Source organism: Struthio camelus, chromosome 2 (genome assembly GCF_040807025.1).
Source record: "Struthio camelus isolate bStrCam1 chromosome 2, bStrCam1.hap1, whole genome shotgun sequence".
Lineage (NCBI taxonomy): Eukaryota > Metazoa > Chordata > Aves > Struthioniformes > Struthionidae > Struthio > Struthio camelus.
In genome coordinates this window covers 11,453,952-11,475,232 of record NC_090943.1, presented here as the reverse complement: position 1 = coordinate 11,475,232, position 21,281 = coordinate 11,453,952, and the positions used below count along the sequence as shown (strand labels likewise).

General features: G+C 38.2%; 1 protein-coding gene across 3 annotated transcripts in view; it reads left to right on the top strand.

Moving 5' to 3' along the window:
• Positions 1–21,281, top strand: part of PTPRN2 (protein tyrosine phosphatase receptor type N2) — a 664,108-nt gene that overhangs the window by 231,138 nt on the left and 411,689 nt on the right. For all 3 annotated transcript variants that reach the window (XM_068934287.1, XM_068934286.1, XM_068934288.1), the window contains 3 exons: positions 176–293; positions 5,414–5,576; positions 19,736–20,210. In XM_068934287.1, the coding sequence (XP_068790388.1) occupies positions 176–293; positions 5,414–5,576; positions 19,736–20,210 (756 nt within the window). The remainder of the gene's footprint in view (positions 1–175; positions 294–5,413; positions 5,577–19,735; positions 20,211–21,281) is intronic.

Genomic DNA, 21,281 nt, shown 5'->3' with positions numbered 1-21,281 from the left:
TACAGGAGTGAAGAATCTGTAAATCACTCTTGGATTCATATTCGGCAAAGCTCCTTTTTCCTTTTTTTATATTGTTTATATAGGACACACTTTTGCCAAACTTTTCAAGTTACTAAATAGTGTTTTTACTTTTTCTTTTTTTGTTGTTTTTGTTGTTGTTTTCATTATTTATTAGGTTTTACCTGGCAGGATGACTATACGCAGCATGTTATTGGTCAGGAGCTCTCAACCATTCATAAAATCCACAACAGACGCCCTGATATATTTCCCTCTGAAAGGTCTGACACAGTAAGGTAAGTTTGCAACGACTTTTGTGCCCAGTAGGTTTTGGGGGATTTTTTTTTGCAAGTGATAAGAAGCAGAATGGCACCATAGCACTGATTCTGAAATGTTAAACACGTCACTAACATCACTAACCGGACGATAAATGGAAACCAGTTGTACAAAAGTACTGAAAATGCTCTTTTCAGTACTGAAATGAATGAATGAGAACCCTGAACAAATTAAAAAAATGTTCCTTCTACAGTTAGCTTAGGGGTCAGAAATTAAAACTTTTTGTCCAGTTGATGCAGTATCTAGTTTCAGTTCAGCCAGCTGTACTTGTGCCTGGCTTAGAAACACAGACGTGTACAATAGCTCATCCACAGGAGACGTTTTCTTCTGGAATGAACCAATGAGAAGAAACAAAAAGAGGTACTGAAAGAGTTTCAGACCAACTAATATCATCAAATTCATATTTTTCCAATACGCTGTTGTAACGGGGTTGAAGTCCATAGATTCTCTGCTTTGGTAGCAAAATTTCTCCAAGAAAGAGATATTTATATAAGATGTTAGGGCAGGAAACAATGTTGGGACATGTCTACCTAATCTTTGCATTATAGAAGTCATTTCTCTAGTGGCTTGAAAGATATCAAGGGATAGCAAGAGACAAAGGCTCTGTAATTATGTAGAGAAATATGGATGTAGGACTTCTGTCTTCTTCATATACAGATACATATATAATAAATATACTGTTTTACCTGTTCTAGTTTGCCCTTACAGGCTTTAAGTTCAGCCTAATCATACAAACCTCAGAAGTAAATTTAAAAAATGTATAATTTACTAGGAATGTTAAAAATGGCAAATTTGGTTTTCTTCTAAATGATCTTAAGAAATGAAATCTCAAATTACTGAGCTTGAAGGAAAGCACTACCTGTTAGAAAATTTTCCTCCTAGTGGAACAAAGCTGGAGCTCCTAGCCCTGATGGGCAAGATATTGGATGTTTGACCTTAGTTAGATCTTGATAGAATTTCTTGCTCATGGAAATCATATCCTGCAAAGAAGGAGAAACCATTTCTCTGCTAGATTGCTCTTTTATGGAAATAAAAATACTGTGTAATTGAAAATGCCCAGTGGCTTCAGTTGTGTATGCTCCAGTTTGCTCTGATTTAATTCATAGAATTTGACCCTGTATTTTTCATACTTACTGATTCATTCAGTGTAAAGGAAACAAAACCACTCCTTAAAATTACAGCACATACCTTTCAGGAGAGCAGTAAGGTTGAAGCTTAACTTTAGTTAAGGTACTGATATATAATTTATCATAAAGATGATAAAAACACATGTTGGAATCCATAAACCTGTTCTCACTGCTTACATACGCTAAATGCCATTACTGTATGGATTACTCTCCGGCATCAGAAATGATTTTGTAAATCATATGGGGATTATTTTTCAGAAATGACCGTACCCTATGAACTTTTATTCATGGGAATATGATAATATAGGCCAGATTTCCAAGAGATCAATACCATATTCTCCAGTACTCTAGATTCTTAAATGGAGTTATATAAAAATGAAATGTATAAAAATGTATATAATTAGTTTAGTTTTGCACTGAGTACATAAGATCACTTATAGGAGTTCCTGTTGTAATCAGGTTTGAAGTGCTTTGCATTTTTAATTAGAACTGTATTTTTAAAAAAATAATCCATTCTGTGTATTGACACTTTATGAACATCGGAATTTCAAATGTGTTTCACTTATAGCAGTTCCTATTGTAGATAGATTTTCTGAAGTCATCAAGCTGTGCTTCTGAAAGCATTATCTTATGTGCCAACAGTTTAAAACATTAATAGATTTTTCTGGTTTTCCATTTACAATATATTCTATAGGTCAGGGAACGGTGGCTTTTTTTTTTCCTCGCAGTTTCTGATAAATTTTGCTATATGCTCAGTCTGCTCAGTGCTTTTGCTAAAATATTGTCAGATAATAATTAAATAATTAAAATAGCAACATAACATAGGTATCTGATTATCAAAGAAACATTGTGGCAGGAAGACCTTTTATTAAGGATAATGTGTAATAAGGCAATATGAAGTCATCTTAATGAGTCATTAATCCCCACGGAGTTAGTGAGAGCAGGAAAATAGACTCAGACACTTGAAAGGTAAATTGACTTAGGCTAAATTAGTGCATATGAAATCGGATAGAACAGAAGACATGGATTTCATCTTAACCTCTCCCCTGAAACGAGGAGCTTGATTTCAAGATGAAAGTTCTTTCTTTGGTGGCTAACAAGAGTATACATGGTATTTCCCGGGCCCTTATTAAATTTCAAAAAAAAAAACTCCACCCTTGAAAGAGGATCCAAGAAAAAGGAAAAAACTCCATTCCGCACACAGGCAATAAATGTCAATTGTGTTCATTGGTGCAATTAGGCAAAACCACAAACATTTCCAACAAACTTCAATGTATAAAATTGGATATAGCATTATTTCCATAATAAAGCCATCATTAAGTCAGTAATAAGAGTCTATGGCATTTAACAGGGAGAAACTCTTTATCCTAAAAAGTATGGTATCTATCAATTCAGAGCATTCTACAAAAGCATAATATCTGCGGTGCAGTGGTTCAGATATTACCTGCAAAAGATTATAGCATGCTGTTTTTTGTAGGAATTATGTAATTATTTCTGTGCATGAATAATTGTGTATATTATTCTTTATACATTGTAGTTCTTTGTATGCAAAGTTCTTTTTCAAAACAAATTAAAACAGAACATACTTCCAAATAAGTGCACAACAAGAAGTCAACTGACAGTCATTTCTCCTACTCACCAGGTGCTTTTGCGTATTCCTCTTTAATCCATTTTCCAGTATCACTTTGTCACATTTAAGGGAAAATTTTAATTTGGTTGTAAGAACAGCTCATTTAATGCATTTTACTTTCTGCAGTAACAACATTAACAATAGTGATACATCAGTGAACTGCAAAGATTTTTTAAAAGCCTTTCAAATGCACTTGTAGAATTGTATTAAAGTTGGGATCAGTTGAAATGTAATGCTTTGATTGTCTTTTACTTTTTGATTATTATTTACAAGTTTATAGCATATAAAATTGCAAACAATATGGAATTTCAACACAATTTGACAGCAATTGCTATCTCCACAAGAAAAGTGAGGAATCTTGGGCCTCAGTTTCTGCTTCTACCACCAGAGTGAGTGATTATATACTGTAAATAATGGCTTGGAAAGCTAACGTAAAGACTGTCTTTTATCTGTGCATTCAATTCCCATTACCTCCAGCGGAAATCCTGATGGTAGAATTTAGTCTCATATTTCCATTTGCTCTCTCTTTTCAAAGTTAGCAAAGAAAGGAGAAGATAGATTTTGGAATTAACCAAAGAATGAGAGATGAGTATTTGAAACTGGGATACCTTCTCTATGATAGCCTCTGTGGATTAGTTCATCTCTATTGAAGCAGAAAGTCTGCTGCTCAGCTCATGCTAGCACTGCCGCACAGTTTTAGTCTGCCTTTAAGTTGCAAAGGAGTTGGGTGATTTTACCTGCACCTCTGCCCTCCATCGCCAGGCAGAATTCAGACCTCTAGAATTAGAGAAAAATACAAATAGCGTAAGAAGCAAGCAAGACTTGGGGTGAATTATAGCAAGACCTCTGTAGTGCCCTGTGCAGCAAAAACTTCCTTCAAAAAATTTTCCTCCAATCTGCGTGCCTAATGGGTAGCTAGTTTTGTTTTATACCTTGAGATTGGACGCAATGGCTTTGGAAATGCTCAGCACAGGGACAGGACAGTCTGAGCCTGTCCTCTTTGCAGCAAATTTAGGTATATGCTGGGGAGTGAAAAGCATATTGAGGGTGCGGTTGAAAAACTTCTGGAGTGTGGGAGTTCACAGGCAAAGGCTTTCGCAGCCATCCTTCCTTGTGGGTTGCAGCTCCTGCGCCCTGTCTCTCTCATGGCCTCAATATTAGGTAGGACCTGCAATACAATTAATTAATTACTATAGTTAATTAATGAATACAGTCGTGAACATGGACAAAAGGTTGTTACTTTATGCATTGCATAAGGCCAAGCAATTAAACCCAAGATCTGGAAAATGAGATAACGGTACTTTTTCAAGCTATGCTCCCAAATAAGCACCACCACATGAACTGGTGGAATCAAACGTTGCTTACGGTTGCCTGCAGGTGTTTAAAGTAAAATGTTGCCCCCTCTCTGTGGACTGTGAACTCCTTTCCCTGGAGCTCTTCATCACTGGAGAAGCAGGGTGTGTGGATGTGGGTGGGAAATGGTGACACCAAAATGTGATTTCCCTCCAAGCAATGTGTCATAGGAAAGGAAGCAGATTGGTGACCCTTCTTCTGCTTTCTTATGTGAGGCATGAAATAGTTACTGGTGTTGACATTTAAATTATCGTTAGCATTGACATATTGTTGAGATAGATGAGGAGAGGTGATAATAATTCAGAGTTGTTGTACGCAACACTCTGAATCCCATAAACACAGCTCTCCACTGCTGCTGCTTAATCACATTTTTATCTTTTTTTTGCAAACATCATCAAGTTTTATTTAAAACAGTTATTGCTGTTCTGTGAATCTCAGGCCCTTGGGGTCAGAAGAGATACTTTTTCTGTCTCATTATCCCCTCTTAAGCCTTTTGCTGGAGCTACCTTGCTCAGTTACTTCTGTATGTCCAGGAGTCTCACTGTACTCTGTAAGCTGGTGTGGGGCCAAAATGATGTTGATTCTCATCATACTGCAGGAAATGTTTGAAGTCTTAAAACCACTCCTATATTTATTTGGGGTGCACTTTACTGATGCATATTCTTTGTTTACAAATGTTCTTTTTCCCTCGGGACATCGTTTTGCCTTGATATGGATTTTTTGTCTGATTTACTGTGGAACATTTACTTTGATTCCACAATAAATTGTTAATAGTGAATTCTTTTTTGGGGGTTGTTTTTGCTGAAGGAGAATTATCTATACTGTTCTTGTTAAACTTTTTAGTGACTTTTTGTTAAAAACTCATGTATAGAAATAGTTTCAGTGTCTTAAGAGATAAAATGTTGCCTTTTTTGCTGGGCTCATTGTCACACAGGCTGTAATATTTTTTTTCTTTGGTTTTGCTGTGTAGGACTTCAGAACAGAATGCAGATAATGAAGGAAATTATAATCTGGAAAAGGATACGAACTTGGCCAAGTCTCTTCAGCAATATCTGACATATCTAGGTATTCTCTCCCAGTCTGCAGCTACAAACCTGTATCCAAGGAAGAAGAATGACAAAGGTTCTGTCAAGGTTGTATCTTTAAAGTGGTTCCTATGTTTTGTGTTTTTTGACTTCCTTCTTCTGTGAGCTTTCCTAATTTTGTAATATTCCCTTCTGTCCTAACACCAAACATTGTTTCTCACTGCCTCCTCAGGTTATCATAACGGCACATTATTTAGCCCAGTTCTCTCCAAGTGGTTAGGATCAGCTTCGGCACTCTAAACAATAGCATTCTTCTAAACTGGATCATTTTCGCTTAATTAGGGACGGATTATATGTGAGGAAGGGGGAGGAGAGGGATAAAGGTGGCAACATCTTTACTGGCTGAGGTGACACCCTTGTTACAGAATCTGAACTGCTCCTCTCCAGAAAGCTGGCTGAGCGACTCTGTAAATTCTTGGCGGACATGTATGGTGGAAGGCATCTGATTAGGTATCTAAGGTCTGCAGTGCAGGCATCTAACCTGAGCTAACCACCTTAGACTACCTTTATAGTCAGTAGAGATCTCATCTATACTATTTATGGTATTTAGGGAACAACTGACCTAATCTTTGAGCAGATTTTGACAATAGGTCTGCTGAACTCTGCTTCAAAAGTTCCTCCTTCTTGTTGATCATAAAGGAAGTCTATGGTGACAAATTAAGATTCTGGTATATACATTATAGATATACATATAGTTAGGCAAGATAAATCACACCGATTCAATCTTATGTATTTTCCTCTGATTAAAAGAAGTACCTATCTGAAAGCAAAACTATTATTTTCTTTCTTAAAGAAAAACTGGTTCTGAGGCAGCTTGATAAATTTAACATGATCAGCAGAAGTGGCTTTATATGACAGGTCCTCCAGCCTATATCTTTTGCTCAAAAATGTCTTTTGCCCAGAATAATCTATTATTTTAAAGAAATAGGCTGCTATTATAGGGCACCTTTTAAAACATTGGTATGTGCTATTTTCATGAATACAGTGTAAATACAACAGCCTTAGCTAAGAAATATACTGAAGAAAAATTCAGGTGAAGAAAATACAGTATCAAAGCCAAACTGCTACCTTTTCCAATAATTAACTCAGAGGCACAGAACCATTGTAGTGTATCTGCAACAAGAGCTCCTCAAATCAGTGTAAGTTGTATCAACTCTTTATTCAGTCACGCTATATCTGAAATATTATTATTCCAGTCAGAAGTTGGAAATTTGCAATTTCACTGATTGACATAGTAAGTTACAACATATGGAATATGACAACGGGTGCTCAGCTTGCGTAAGAGAAACATCCAGGCAGCAGCAAGGCAGCAGCTTTGGGAGCTAATGAGTGACCACCTTCGCGGTGCTTTTCCTCAGCTCCTTAGTCCTGAGCGTGGACTTCAGTAACAGTGCTGTTCTCCGAAGCACTGGCTTTCAGGGACGTGAAAACTTGTCCAAGAAGTATTTCAGTGGGTCTGGTGCTGTCATGCAAGTTCATAAATAATCCATATGGTTGAGACCTTCTGTGGGGAAGCCTGCTGTGATACCACCACCCACCAATGTTATTGAGCGTTTCCATGGAGACAGCTACTTAGAAGCCTGGGGGAGTGGGATAAATAGGGGAAAATCTGGAAATGAAGCACGTATAGAAACAAGCTGTAGACTTATTTTTACTAAAGAGCATTTTAAAAAATAGGCAAGGAGCCAGATGTGTTACCTGTAATTTAAAATCAAACAAAAGATAGGAAAAATATCTTAAAAATTAGTAACTGATCAAGAATTTTAACTGATCCTGGAGGCTTTCCCCTGTCCTCTTCAAATCAAACGCAACTGCTGTTCTTAAAAAGAAGCAAGTGGGATGCTGTATTTGTAGCTTGATTCAATGTGTTGTTAATGGTATAACCTTTAAACAAAATAGAAACAAGGATGTCTGTGAATTTGTGAGACGGAAAAAATGTAAAATTTAATTGTTTGAAAAGGGTAGTAAGGAAAGTAACCGCAGGAGCTGCATTTAATATGGCTGCGCCACTTGAAATTGAAAGCTGTGATTTTATCCACTTCTATTGCATGGCTCAACAAAATCTTGATATCTCATTATTGTTCTACTATGTAGATAGGTTTTGAACCTACATTAAATAATTGTAGCAATTTCTTATGTTTTTAACTTCCTTGCACTTTCTTGATTAATAATATGGGTAAGACACAGGTACTCTACCCTAGTTACACTTAGAATTGCAACTTTTTGGCCTTTGCCTTTCTTACAAAATCATTTTCTTTCAAGTATATATTTACCTTTGTCACTTCGTGCTTGCTGCCATGGAGCAGGAGATGCAACACTGCTCCTGGTTACTTTGATACCTCAGCTTCTGTGATGTGTAGCTGAAGCTTGCAGAAATTTAGTGCTTTTAAGCAGACTGCCTGAGCGGCTCCTGATTTGTTCCAAAACTGTCATCAGAGAACTCTGGACAAGAGTGAAATAAAGAAAGAAGAAGGATAAAGTATGTTTAAAATTTAAACTTGTTTTACTCCCAGAAGTCTTGTTCAGTATGTTACGTATTTTTAATCAAACTGTTTTACCAGCTTTTGGTCTTTAGTTTTCCCACCATCTTCCACAAGTGCATTACCAGAATAAAACTATCAAGCTTCAGCACCATCAAGTATAGAGTACCAAACAGTTATGTACATAACTGTAAAATGAGATATACATCTCTCATATTGTATAATGTATTTATATGTATTTAAAATACAGCAGAAGTTTTTTAAAACAAGTAACTTTTCCTAGTTCACCTGTTCAAACTACTGTCAACTTGAGGCTTGATGCAACAGCAACAGAAATCACACTATCGAACTTAAATCATATGATGCAACAGAATTTCTGTAATGTTCACCATTTATTGCAGGAGCTTCTTAAAGTGCTTTTTGAAGTGCTTGACTTTCATCACTAACTTAGAATTTTTTCTCAGTATTTAGACAGTATCTACTGCAGGCTATAATCTAGCCATTTGATAATGACTTTCAGTGGATAAATAGCAGTAAAGCAGAAGATTTGGTGAGTCTGTTTCCTGGAGATTACCACTGTAAAGAACATTTCACTTTGGTTCAGCTGAAAAGAGTTGTTCAGGAAATGAGCACTTGGTGGCATTTGTTACTTAAGCATTAGCTAATATTTTTTTCCCACTCTGGCTTGATGAAGGTTTTACCGTTCCCAAAATGCTACGCTATCAGTCTTTGGGCTACCTTTCCACCAGACCTGAACTTAGTGTGAAAAATAACATATAGCCAGACATACATGCACTGTGAGAAAGCTTGATTTATCTTAATGTGAGGCAAGAAATGCAAAGGCTTCAGGTTGTGTGAGGATTCCCCTTCCCCCACTTTCCCTCTTTCTTCCAGGAAAAAAAAAAACCAAACAAACTCAAAAAACCCCTCCACTGTTTACATTTCTGCTGAAACTAAGGTAGGTCAGCTGTGTTGGGTTGGAAGGGCCAGCACAGAGCTGAAATTATATATTACAATTCTATGCGTTTTTATATATTTAATTATTTTATATTTTATATAATATGTTTATTTATATTATATTTATATTTATATTCATATTCATATTTATATGTTGTATTATATTATATGCTCTCTTTTGCCTGTTTCTGATGTTTATTAAATTAACATGCTAGGTATTGCTTGCATCTCAGATTATACCTTGTGCTGTTAACTCTTGTGGCTTTCACAGAACTTTGGTTTTGCTAACAAGTATTTGGTGAGTTTTAAGAAGTCCAAATGCCTGCAGTGGTATAATTACATGAGGTTTCAATTATGTGGCTTTCACTTGACTGAGAATAATTTTTAGTTATCACAGAAAGAGGAAAGATTTGAAATGTGATCCAGATGTACTTAAAAGGCTCAAAATCAGGAGGTGAATAAAAATAGTTCAGCTGGTTTGTTTATTCCTTCAGCTGTCATTTTTACATATTCTCATGGCTTCTGGTAGCCGGACGTGAATTTTTTAATGCCTCACGCTGGCAGAAGTGCGCTGCTTTGGCAACACAGCACTGCAATGTGCTCATTTCAGATGCAGGAGCTGTAGTGCACAGCCGCCTTCCTCCTCCTCGTTCCTCTTCCTCCTCCTTGTCCTCTCCCGGAGCTCTGCTCTGGGGACGGACACTACACTGACTCCTCCGGGAAGCCTCCTGGACAGGCTATAGGAATATGCAAGTTGCCTGCTACATTTACGCTAAGGCTGCTTTTATTGTGCCAGGGGTCTCCTGTTTATGGTTTAGGATTTTTCGAGCTGGATTTTGGAGCTTGCTCTTACTCTGTCACTGTGACTTGGGCCTCCACGGTCTTCATAGATGGGTCATACCTGCAGCTAAAGTCTTCCTCCTCAGGCTGCTGCGCTGTTCAGGCCCTAGTATCTAGCGTGGGGAGGAAAACAGAAAATCAATTAACTCGGAGTCTTCAAGGAGTTTCAGTCCATTTTCCTGTTTTTTTTTTTCTCTTTATTTGATTTTAATTACTTGCATTTATTTTGCTGGTAGGCTTTATGTATGAATATATTGATAGTAGAAATCTCTGAGTCCCAGGCAATCTGAAAAGCTCCAAAGGAAAGAGTTTGGAAAAAACAGAATTTTCTTTACATCAAAGAAGTTGCCAATAAAGTTATAAGTCTTTGCCGAATCGTGGAGAGAAAAAGAAATGGATGAAGTGACTGGCTAGTGGGCAGGGAGGTACGGCCAGTAGACAGACCCGCTGCGCAGCAGTGTTGAAAGGGGAGAGGGTACAATTTAAATCTCATAGCTGGGGTCCGCAAGACTCTCGAACTTTGAAAAGGGCAGACGGGGCGTTTGGCAGAGCCTGCGGTTCGATCCTGAGTACAACAGGGAACCTGCCATACTTCATTGCCCCTTTCACATTGAGGGCAGAGTATGCATAGCTTTGCTGGATTGAAAATCAATTGTGTGATGCTTTGTAATTGATCTCCTGGAAGAACTAAGATATATGATACTTATTAAGAAGGATTATTATTTGTGTTAGAAAAATCTGAGTGCACAAATTCTCTAAAATGTAGTCGGAACTTATCTGCAAGCCATAATTATTCTGATTAACTAGTAAGAAAGTACACAGTCATTGCTCATTTTAATCTGGAGGTTTAATTCAAAAAAGGAGGACCCTTATTTATATAACACTCATTAAAATACAGTACTAAATTAGGATCATCAGAAATTGATTTGGTAGGTGACAGCTGAAAAGTCAAAACCCTTTCTGCAGTGTATACATTCAAATTCTGCTTGGGTAAATGTAAAATTTAATATTTCATGTATGTGGGATGATCTATAAATAAGAAATATGTAATCTGCCCTGTGCATAAACATATTAGTAAAAATATCAGGAGTAATTGATAGAGGAGGATGTCCCTGAAGCTATGCCTGACTATCTGCTTATCTGTACAACAACCATTAGGGTAATATCTGAACGTCTCACATGCTTTGATGTATTTATTTTCCCAGTGCCACTGCAAAGTAGGGAAGAAGTAATATCATCATTTCACAGATAGCTTTTTTGAGATCATGCTCAGTCTGAGCCTAGACTTGAAGTCAAGCCTGAAATCCCCAGTATCTCATGCTTTGGATCATTCTTCCCTCCTAGGCTTTTTTCAGTAAAATAGAAACATTAAATTCCTCCTCTTCTTTAGAGAAATAAATAAATGTAAGCATTGGAGTAGGATTCATTTGATCAAATACAGATGGTTTTTATCAGAGCAAGTCAGCCTAAACTCATTTATGATCACTGGAGAGAAACAGAAATTTCCAAGTTGTGATCTATCTCGTGCTTATTTAAACGTATAAACTTAGGTGTGATAAATTCTAACCTGTATGCCTTCCTGTATGAATCTGATGTAGACAGTAGATTTTGCTGGGAGGAGTCATGCTTTTTCTTACATATGATGTAGAGACAGAATTTCCATGTCTAACATGGAAACTGTAATTTGCCTTATCACACAACTGTCTTGTAAAGATTAATGGTTTATACAATGATTGGAAGATACAAGTGCTATATAAATGGTTTTATAAAAGATGTGTATCAGGTCTAGAGACTTATTTAAGAGGCCAATTTATTAATTTCTGGTAATTCCCAGACAATGCAGAGACTGATAGTCAGTTTTCAAAACTTAAATGTTGACTGGACAATAAGATTTGCATTTTTCAGTCCTCCCTCAAAAGTCAAGTCTTTAGCAAATACCATTTGGAGTTTTTGCTTTCATCGTTCCGCTTGCAAGTTGGATATTTGTCTTAAAAATATTTACCTGTACTTCAGTAGAGAGGGCTCAGTAAATAGAATCTGGTGGAGCTGGTAGACATTTTCAAGTGAATTTCATAGTTATGTTTAGAACATATTCATTAAATGAGAGGGTAGAGTTCACAAAAATGTAAACCTTATTTTATCTGTCCTGTGCGTAGGTTTGTGAGTATGTACATTTTAGAAGAGCTGCTACATTGCAACAACAATGCCTCTTTTAATGCAAAAAGAAGAAACTCCCTAACCCAAAGCAATTGTCTAGCAAATGGTTCGTTGCTTCGTACGAGGTTGTGAAGCAATGTTATACAGCATGGTGGCATTGATCCTGCAGATCTCTATAAACATGCAGATCTTTGGGCACAAGTAGTCTCTGAACTCAAATGTTAAAGTTATAAATATGCTGGATTGGCGCTAATATGCTCAAATCTTGGCAGATGAAGATCATCATGTTTCTATGTAAATCATCTTTAGATAATGAGTTAGCTCAATACCAGCATATGCCTACAGAAAATGTGTTTAAACATGATTCACTGAAATCTTTCATTCCCATAGCAGACTTATTGACATATGAGCAAACTGTTCTCAGAGGAGAGAAGCTGGTAAAGCCTAGTATATTTATCAGCACTGATTATCATGCTGCACCGCTTCCACCATTCCCTGGAACTTTGTGGTCGCTTTATTGGTTTCTAGCAGTAATTTCAGGGGAGACGCTGAATCCAGTAGCCTGAGAGAGGTAAGGTTCCCACAGGTCCATGGCCCCAGGTCCAGGCAGTAGTGACGCTGAGCATGTATTCCCTGCAGGCGCACACAAACACACGTATACAATACATACATACATATGGACATGGCCAGGCACACGGAGCAACATAGACAGAAAACACAGCCTCACACAAACACAAACAGTGCCAGCAGCCTCATCTTGTTGCCTCTTTGGCTGATCAAGGTGAAGGTCTGTGAGCGGGAAATATGAACATATACATATATATATACATATACACTGAGGATCCCTCCAACAGGCCTTAGATGTTCAGTCCACCCCGCAGCTGGCCCTTGGATCCTCCCGTTGCCGGCTGCCTCATGCACAGAGACACACATGCAAATGGGTCCCTCCATTGACCCCCAGGCCCCGTGGTCTCTCCAGTACTTGGCCTGGACCACCTGGCCCCTCCAGTAGCCAGCTGGCAGACGCTCTAGTCCCTCCAGTATCCAGGCCAGACTTGGGGCGGCTTCAATACCTGGCTTCTGACCCTCCGACCCTGCTCACTGGCAAGTCTGGCTTGATATTCGCTAGCGCTCACACCCTGACCAATGTACCTGGTGATATGTATGCACTCTGATTTCTCCAGACACAGGCCCCTAAGACCATGGTGACACTCCAGTTGCTGGCATTCAGACCTCCACACACACAAGCACAGAGAATCGAGAGTCCCCCCCAACCAGGAAAGTAGAAATGGCATTTAATGAGCCAGCAGGACAGACTGTGGTGATGAGGCTCGGGGCATGGTCAGTATACAGAAGAGTATACTGACCAGCCTGCCAAAATGCTACTGGCTCCTTTTATCCCTTTCCCTCTACTTCTCATGCTTGTTCCTCCCAGTCCACCTGGATCTCTCTTTCCCTGCTTTTGCTTCCTGCTCTGAACAGGCCGTAGTAAGTCCTGTGCAATCCCAGGGTGCTCTTTCCAGCATGCCGTAATGAGTCCCATACTCCATGGGCAGTAAGCTCCCTTAGCCTGCAAGGTGCTCCGGGGAGCGGTTCCTACTGACCCATCCAGTGGCCCTCACTCCTGGACAGCGGAGCCGATGGCTCCTGCAACGGCCCTGGGAGAGGCCTCTGTGTGAGGGTGCAGATGAGCCTTTAATCGCCTAACCTAACAAGTAAAACCAACATTTCCGTTTGAGATGGGCTGAGGACAAACTCTGGGTAAAGATAATCTGTCAGTTCTTCTATACCAGTAGTAGTATTTTGGAAACTGATTAAACCAATAGGGTGGAGATTTGTCAGAAACAGAGAGAAAGACCTAGTTATGAGGACTAAAAACTAGGAATTTTCTCAGCAGTACGAGAAATGGTAGCTAATAATTAAAGTATAAATACAGGTGAGTCAGCTGGAGAAAGTTAAATGTTTGGGATACAGCTAGGAGCATCACAACAGAGATAAGAAGGGTTGGGAACATTTGGGACTTAAAGGTTAATTTTTTAAATAGTAACTTGTATATGAAAGAAACCGACGTACTTATCTGCTCTCTTTTTTGTTTTGGAGGACTGTTTATGTAAAAATGGTAGAATATGCTGTTCATAGTCAAATCTCTGCCACCTGAAATTCTGCAGTGCAGATAAGTGCGTGATGTGCAGGCAGACCCCAGACAGTCCCATTACGCTGTAGTTTCACAATGAGAATTCAGCAGTGAAGTCATCCCTAATTCTCATCAAAGGCGACTCTGAGGAGCCATTTTGCTTGATCAGGCTTCTGACACTGCAAACTACAGGGTGTTAATTAACTATCTTTACTGTGCTTCTTTGATGTAGCTCTTAAATGGTTTCAAAGCTGTTGTACTTCTCTGAAAGAAAACAGGAGATAGTAACAAAATTATTTGTGTAATAAGAGGAGGTCAGATGAGATGATTGTAGTGGTCCCTTTTGCCTTAAATCTGTGAATCTGTCAGAAGACCACAGGTCTGATGCTATACCATCACAGAGGAGCTGCAGCAGGCACTGTTTTGGCCTCCTTCCTGGTTTCTGGATATTGAAAAGATCTTCTAAGCCCTTGCTTTTTTGTGGTGATTTCTTGCGTAGTAACATGTTACAATGTACTCTATGTAAAAAGGTCATTTTCAGGTGGTAGAAAAGGCTTTTCTTCTGCTAGTGCTCAGAAAGTTGAATTTTTTCATCAACTTTACCACTATTTTCAAATAAACCTAGCATTGAATTTGGTGCATAGTATGTAATGTCATGTATACAAGCTGAGCCTTGTAGAGCAGAGATTCTCCTCTTCAGCCAGCTCGAAGCCTGCTAAGATATCCTCCTGACATAGTGCAGCACTGTATGGAAATAACAGCTCACCATCTAAAAGAATTAAGGTTACGTTAGCCAAGGACTAACTGCTTTAGCAGCGATGGTGCAAGGGCACAGCTGTACTGCTTACTCAGCTCTGGCTTAGGAAGTCTTGCACTGTAACCCAGGGCACAGCGCCATGTCCCTCATGTCCCACAGACGGCTGGATTTTGCTCAAGGTGACGGTATGGCATCACATACGACTTCATGTCCCACATGCCAATCTAGCAGTGTTCCTGTTTACGTGGAGGTTCACATGAGTAAATGGCACTTCTGATGTAGCAAAGACACATGATGCAAGTGCACCTAGACAACTTCTAGTAATAAAATTTATACTTATTTCACTCCACACAGCGAATTAAAATATTCAGTCTTTCAATTTTTGGTAGCCTTTGGAAACTTTTATTTTCTCCCATTATTGGTCAAGGAGGGCGTTGTTCTAGTGTTGTGTTTTTCTTTTCTAATTGTAGAGTGCATATTGCCACTATCTCAAGTCGCACAGTAAATTAAGCCTCAGGCTCCTGTGATTAAGTATTGTAGATGGAATCCTGATCCAAGCAAACTTAAGGGGTAGCAAAGATGAATTAATATCTGCAAATGCACCAAAGAGAAAAGGATAAATGCACTGGAGTGTGAGAGGGATTTTTCTTTCTGCATTCCTGAAAAGAATTTCTGTTAGCTCTATATGCCTTTAAGATTTAGCAAATGTATCTTCAAGAAAGGAAGTATTTTGTCATAAATTTGGCTTTGAATTCTGTTGCCCTTCTGTGCTTGGGCCAATTATTGAAAAAATGCAATCTATCCCTTTATGGATAAATTAAATAGTGTTTATCTGTGTCTTGTACTGTATGTTTCTCATCTTCCTCCTTCTTTCAATACTTCTTTGTAAAAGAAAACATGTAGTCCACAAACAATTGCACAGTGCATCTGCAAGGTGTAATTTAATGTGCCCTTCTGTGAACTTTCATATGCAAAATGTCAGTTACTTACGTACCTAAACCATACCAGACATTGGCCTCATAATTCCATCTTTGGAAAGGTTGGTGTGTAGGTTTTTTGATGATGTGTGAATTATTGAGATAACCTACTTGAGAGGTGGTGAAGGAGAAGAAAACCTTGTTCAGATGGAAGAACTAGATTTTTTTAACAAAAGTATTTTAGCAATTCACAGTAATTTTTAGAGATATCAAAATGAGATATTATGAGATAATTGACCAGTATCTTATCAATTAAAAAAATGCTCCTGGTAATAATAGGGACTTGCATGCTAACTCTGTTCTATATTACTCAGTTACATGCTAATTAGAGTATTCTTTGTCCGTTCTGCACGTTTCATTTTACTTTTCTACTGGCATTGCTTTATATAAATCAGGTTCAATTAATGTAAAAATGAATTTTTATTTTAAAAATTTCCAGCTCTCTGTTTTCCTCAGCTTCTTAACTCTATGATGTTACCAGCTTCTCCAAAGGCAACCACCAGGGAATTTACAGATTCTTCTTGTCACTGACCATGTGGTTATTCCATTTAACTTTGAAATAAGTCAAACTAGCAATGTCCATGTGCAGAAGATTAGATTACAAAAAACACTTTAAATAAGATTACGATAGTGTTCTGCCGTTAAACTTAAAATGTAAATTGTTGCGGGATTCTAAACTAGGTATAATAGATGTTACTCCTCCACCTCTTTTTGTACAAGTTACTTTTTTTTTCATGCCAGTTCGCACAACACCATAGTCTAGAGTTGTATCCATGCTGCAGTTTTACTTAGATTTATTTCTGTTGGCGCATGCATTTTTGGTATTGTGTTTTCTTTCAGGGCAGGGGTGTATTTTTTTCCCTTGTCCGAGTTGCGAGTTGTCATACAGCTGCAGAGTCCTTTAATTAAGTCAGACGAAGCTATATCAGATGGGCTAGTAATTGAGTGCACTGTTAAGACAACTGAGCTGTTGGTGCTGTACTTTAATTAGGACTTTTAATATTTCATCCCTTACTACCAGAAGTGTGACCTGTCAAGCTGCTGAGAGACTGCTCTGTCTTGACAGAGGTGCAGCTCTGAGCCTGCAATTGCCTCTTACTTATATGCAATTTGTGCAGTCACTTGCGGTGGGTTTGTTGTGACTTTTTTTCTAGATGTGCTTGTTGTTGACAAGAGCAGGAAATCACAGATCTGGTAATGTTTAAGAATATTTGGACTTGTTAAATAGCTCATCAAAATCCAGCCCTCATCTCCTGATCCTAATCTTTCACAAGCAGTTTGAGAGCGTCTTAGCAGTTTTGTTCTCCTTGGTTTTGGTTTACTGTAAAGGTCTTGGTTTAATTGGTAAAGCTTTCGGGGCAAAAAATAAGCAGCTGGATGTAGGGCAGAGAGCCAAATTAGGTTGCAGTTACAGAAGATGGATTGAGCTCATTTAATGTCTTTCCATGGCTGAAAGGGGACTATCTCCTTTCCCCCTTGTCCTTCTCCCTTTGCCCAGGTGCTGTGCACCTCCCCAGCCCCCCAAATCTCTGCTGCTCATTAGACCTCTCTGTGAGCTGCTTGAGCCACTGCTCCGGCACAAAAAAGGGACTGACTTCTGCTGGGCTGGAGAGCCGAAGCGAAGGGTCTGCTGAAGGCTGGAGCTGGGGAGAGGCTGGGTGCAGCGGTGAAGTCCGAGAGGCGTGCAGGGTAGCGAGGAGACAGCAACGCATGTGAATTGCCAACTCCTTGGCATATCCAGGACTGCTCTGTGTCACCCTCTGCGGCTCTTTCCAAGCAGCGTGTATCATTAAAGGGTCACAACACCTAATCCTGTAAATAGGCCCGAGGAAAGACAGTTTGAATTTAAGGGGATAAAAATATATGACTTGCAGTTTTTCACATCTGTGACTTCCTGTTAAGCATGGAAATTGTGTTTATCCTGTATTTTGGCAACTAGCTCCCCTCTTGCTGTACATCAAAACAGTGCATATTTTGCAGCTGGTGCATTGAACCGGAGCTGCTACATTTCTAATGTTTGATACAGTTCCCAGGGGACACTGAAATATTTCATTTTCAAAGGTGCTTGCTCTCTAGCTCTGTCTTCTTTGACACTACCTTGCACTAACCCAATTCCTTGGCATCAACAAAATATGCACTTCTGTGTTAAAGATTACCTGCAGAAGTAACATCCTTGATGTTGGTGTACCACAGGCCAAAGAAGCCAAAGTGTCTTCTTTGTGTAACAAAATTGCATATACGCATAAGCTATAAATCTGTAAGTCATTATATGAAATCACTGGTTGAACCTCTTCAGTCATTTCTTTGAGGGGGAATAGCCCTCTCACAAAGCAAGTGTGGAATAAAATAAACTGTCTGTTATCAGAAGGAATACAATTTTTTTGAGGGAAAGCAAAATTATTGTTCATAAATACAAGATCAGATAAAATCTAAATGTTTTTATTCATCTTTGGAGCAGCCTTATTTATTTTGTCTTTACAAAGCCCATTAGGAAATACATGAATAATGATTTCCTGCCCAAATTCTTATTGCTCTCGAGTGTTTAGTCTCTTCACACAGGACATAGTTTGCTGTGCTTTCTGTCCTAAACCATTCTGGTACCGGTGCACAGACGCACCAGCAGTCTGCTGTATTTCATATCAGTGGGAGCTGAAATGTCCTCCGAGAAGTTTCCGATGTAGTAATGCAGTTTGTATGACACTCTTGTAAACAAGCGGCCACAGCTGAGATCTGGTGATCGTTCTTCAACATATGTACAGTGTGTGATGCACTTACAGCAAACCCTGTCCTGACAGAATTTTGAAGTAACAAGAATTTAATTGGAATATTTCTGTACACTGTAAATCTCTCAGCTTAAATTTGTATTCAGGAGGGAGCGGAGGAAAAGGCATTTTGAAATTCTGTAGGAGGAGAGAACTGGTTTCTTAAAAGGATAAAATCCTGCCTTCGGATGGCAATCGTAACAAAAACGCTTCTAGGATTTAATTATAGTAAATGTGATACTAATTAATGAGTTTATTTTTTTACTGGATAAAGTTTAAGGGGCATCTAAAATTTATCCGCAAACCTAAATTTCATCCAAATATATATATGTAAAAGGTCAATGAAAATAGTAGATGTTGTCTTGAGACATTAGACTCCCAGTTGATGCAGCATGAAAAATCTAAGACTGAAAATAGAAAGATCTAGTGCTGGCCAAACTTTTTCAGCATTTTTTCACCAAAAATATGGTTTTAAGGTGACTGAAACATTTTGCACATTTTTATTTATTTTGCCAAGTTGTTTTACTTAAAAAATAATCAATAATTCAAAAACCTATTGAATGGCTATTTTCATATTTCTTTATACTGTCAAAGGACATATTGATTAGAAATTTAATTTAGTGAAAAAATCAAGTATTTCATTTTAAATAGAACAGTGTTTTATATGCACAAAATTATTCTTTACACTTCTCACCATTCTTTATAAAGGGCATTTTTGTTTTGAGTTGCTAGTTTTTAGTTAGTAAGTAAGTAACCTGAAAAAAGACAGTTATTCTCAGCTATCTAGTAAAAAGAAAAAGGGAAATTGGCTTTACTAGATCTTATTTGTCCAAAGGAATGCAAATAGTGTGTACATAGTTATAATCAAGTTTGAATTTTATCATTCTTTCTCTAATCTCTTTCTCTTGCTTTTAATGATCTAATAAGGTGTTTTACCGCATTTATACCAAAGTGATAGTGTTTCTTTAAAAAGCCAACTTGCTAGCTTCAAGTTTAAAATCTATAGCTATATCACAAATGCTAATTCTTCTTTTTTTTTTTCATGATTGTGAACAAAGGATTGTGTCTGTGATTCCTGCATAACAGTAATCATTATAATGTCATAGTGACCTAGTCCTTTTTTCTACCTTTTACTCTCTCTAGAGCTACATCTACAATGATCCCATTAGGTACTACATGAGGCAAAAGCCCAAAGAAAGTGCACCTGCTTTGGCCCACGCATCTACATCCCATCAAGAGCCTAATGAAAATCTCCATGGAAGGCTCTTCAGCCAGCCGCCGCTGGACAAACTTCTGCCAGAGTCAGACATGGGGGTTGACCAAAAAACTCTGATAGCCGCGCTACACACATACATCACGCAGAACTTGTCAGCACAAAGCAACGATAAAAGCCCTCCTAGCAGGACTAAAGGGTCTTACGTTTATGCTGACATGTTCTACCCTCCTCAAGTCAGTCATTTTGATGGAACTTTTACCAAAGGAAAAGCAGAAGATTTTGAAATGGAGAAACTGTTGCAGCCGAAATCTGTACCTGGAGTGCTGGTGCCAAGTTTGGAGATTCTGAATCAGAAATCTTCTTCCCAGGACAAACCAAAGGACCCTCTGAGTGCAGTGGATGGTAAAGCTGATATTTATTTTTTTGAACTGGTCTGAATTTTCCCTCGTGTTCACTGAGCATTTTTGCAAAAGATATAAATAGACGTTATTATGTATCTCCTACTATTGACAGGATTATCTTTCTTCCATAATACCCACAGTAATAATGTTCACCATGCTAACTACTTTTTCCTTGCAAACATCTACCCACCTTCCATATGCATGCAGAAATATATTGCAGTCAATAAGACCAATCACTTATATAACTCTTTATATTTTCAGAGTATTTTACAACAATGCGTAATTATGGGAATATTTTTGCTGTCAAATCTGTTTTTATGCATGCATCCCACACCATATATGGATAAGTTAGAACAGCCTATTTTTTTCCGTTTCTCTTTATTTAACTGGAAATTCAAGGACCATGGGTAAAATTCAAAGTCAGCCAAAGAAATCAACACCAAAATAAACTCTGGCACAAAACACATAAAGAGGAGGAGTCTATCAATTATATGGATGTGTGAACATGCAGTAATACAAGAAGGTGGGGGTTACAGCTAGGTTTGGCTGGACAATCTGTAACAAACAATTTATTTGCTGGATTTTCATCTTTTTTGCTAATGCTACTTAACCATGACCAGATTCTCATTTCTATTATATGTAATAGTTTGACAAATATTTAAATGAAGATGGAGTGTTATATCTCATGGGGTACTGTGATGCATTTCAAGTGCTGCTTTGTAAGTCAAGATGTGTCTTCACTTCATGACTGGGGATCAGATAGAGTTTAGAAAATAACTCTCATTCACTTTACTCTTTCTCTAAACTAACCGAGCCATTGATGTTATTCAAGTGGTTCAGAATGCCTGAAAAATAAAATAATTGATCCTCAGATATTGCCAGACAGCTACATCTGTTACAGTGTAGTTACCACCATCCCAAACATTTAGCTGATATGTAAGAGGGTTTCTTTGAATCCCTTCTGAAGTTAATATCATCCATAAAGTTTAATGTTCTTAGATTTGTTTTTTTTAAAAAAAAACAGAACACACAAAAAGTTGCAGCAGAGGAAAGATAACGCTTGCAATCTAAA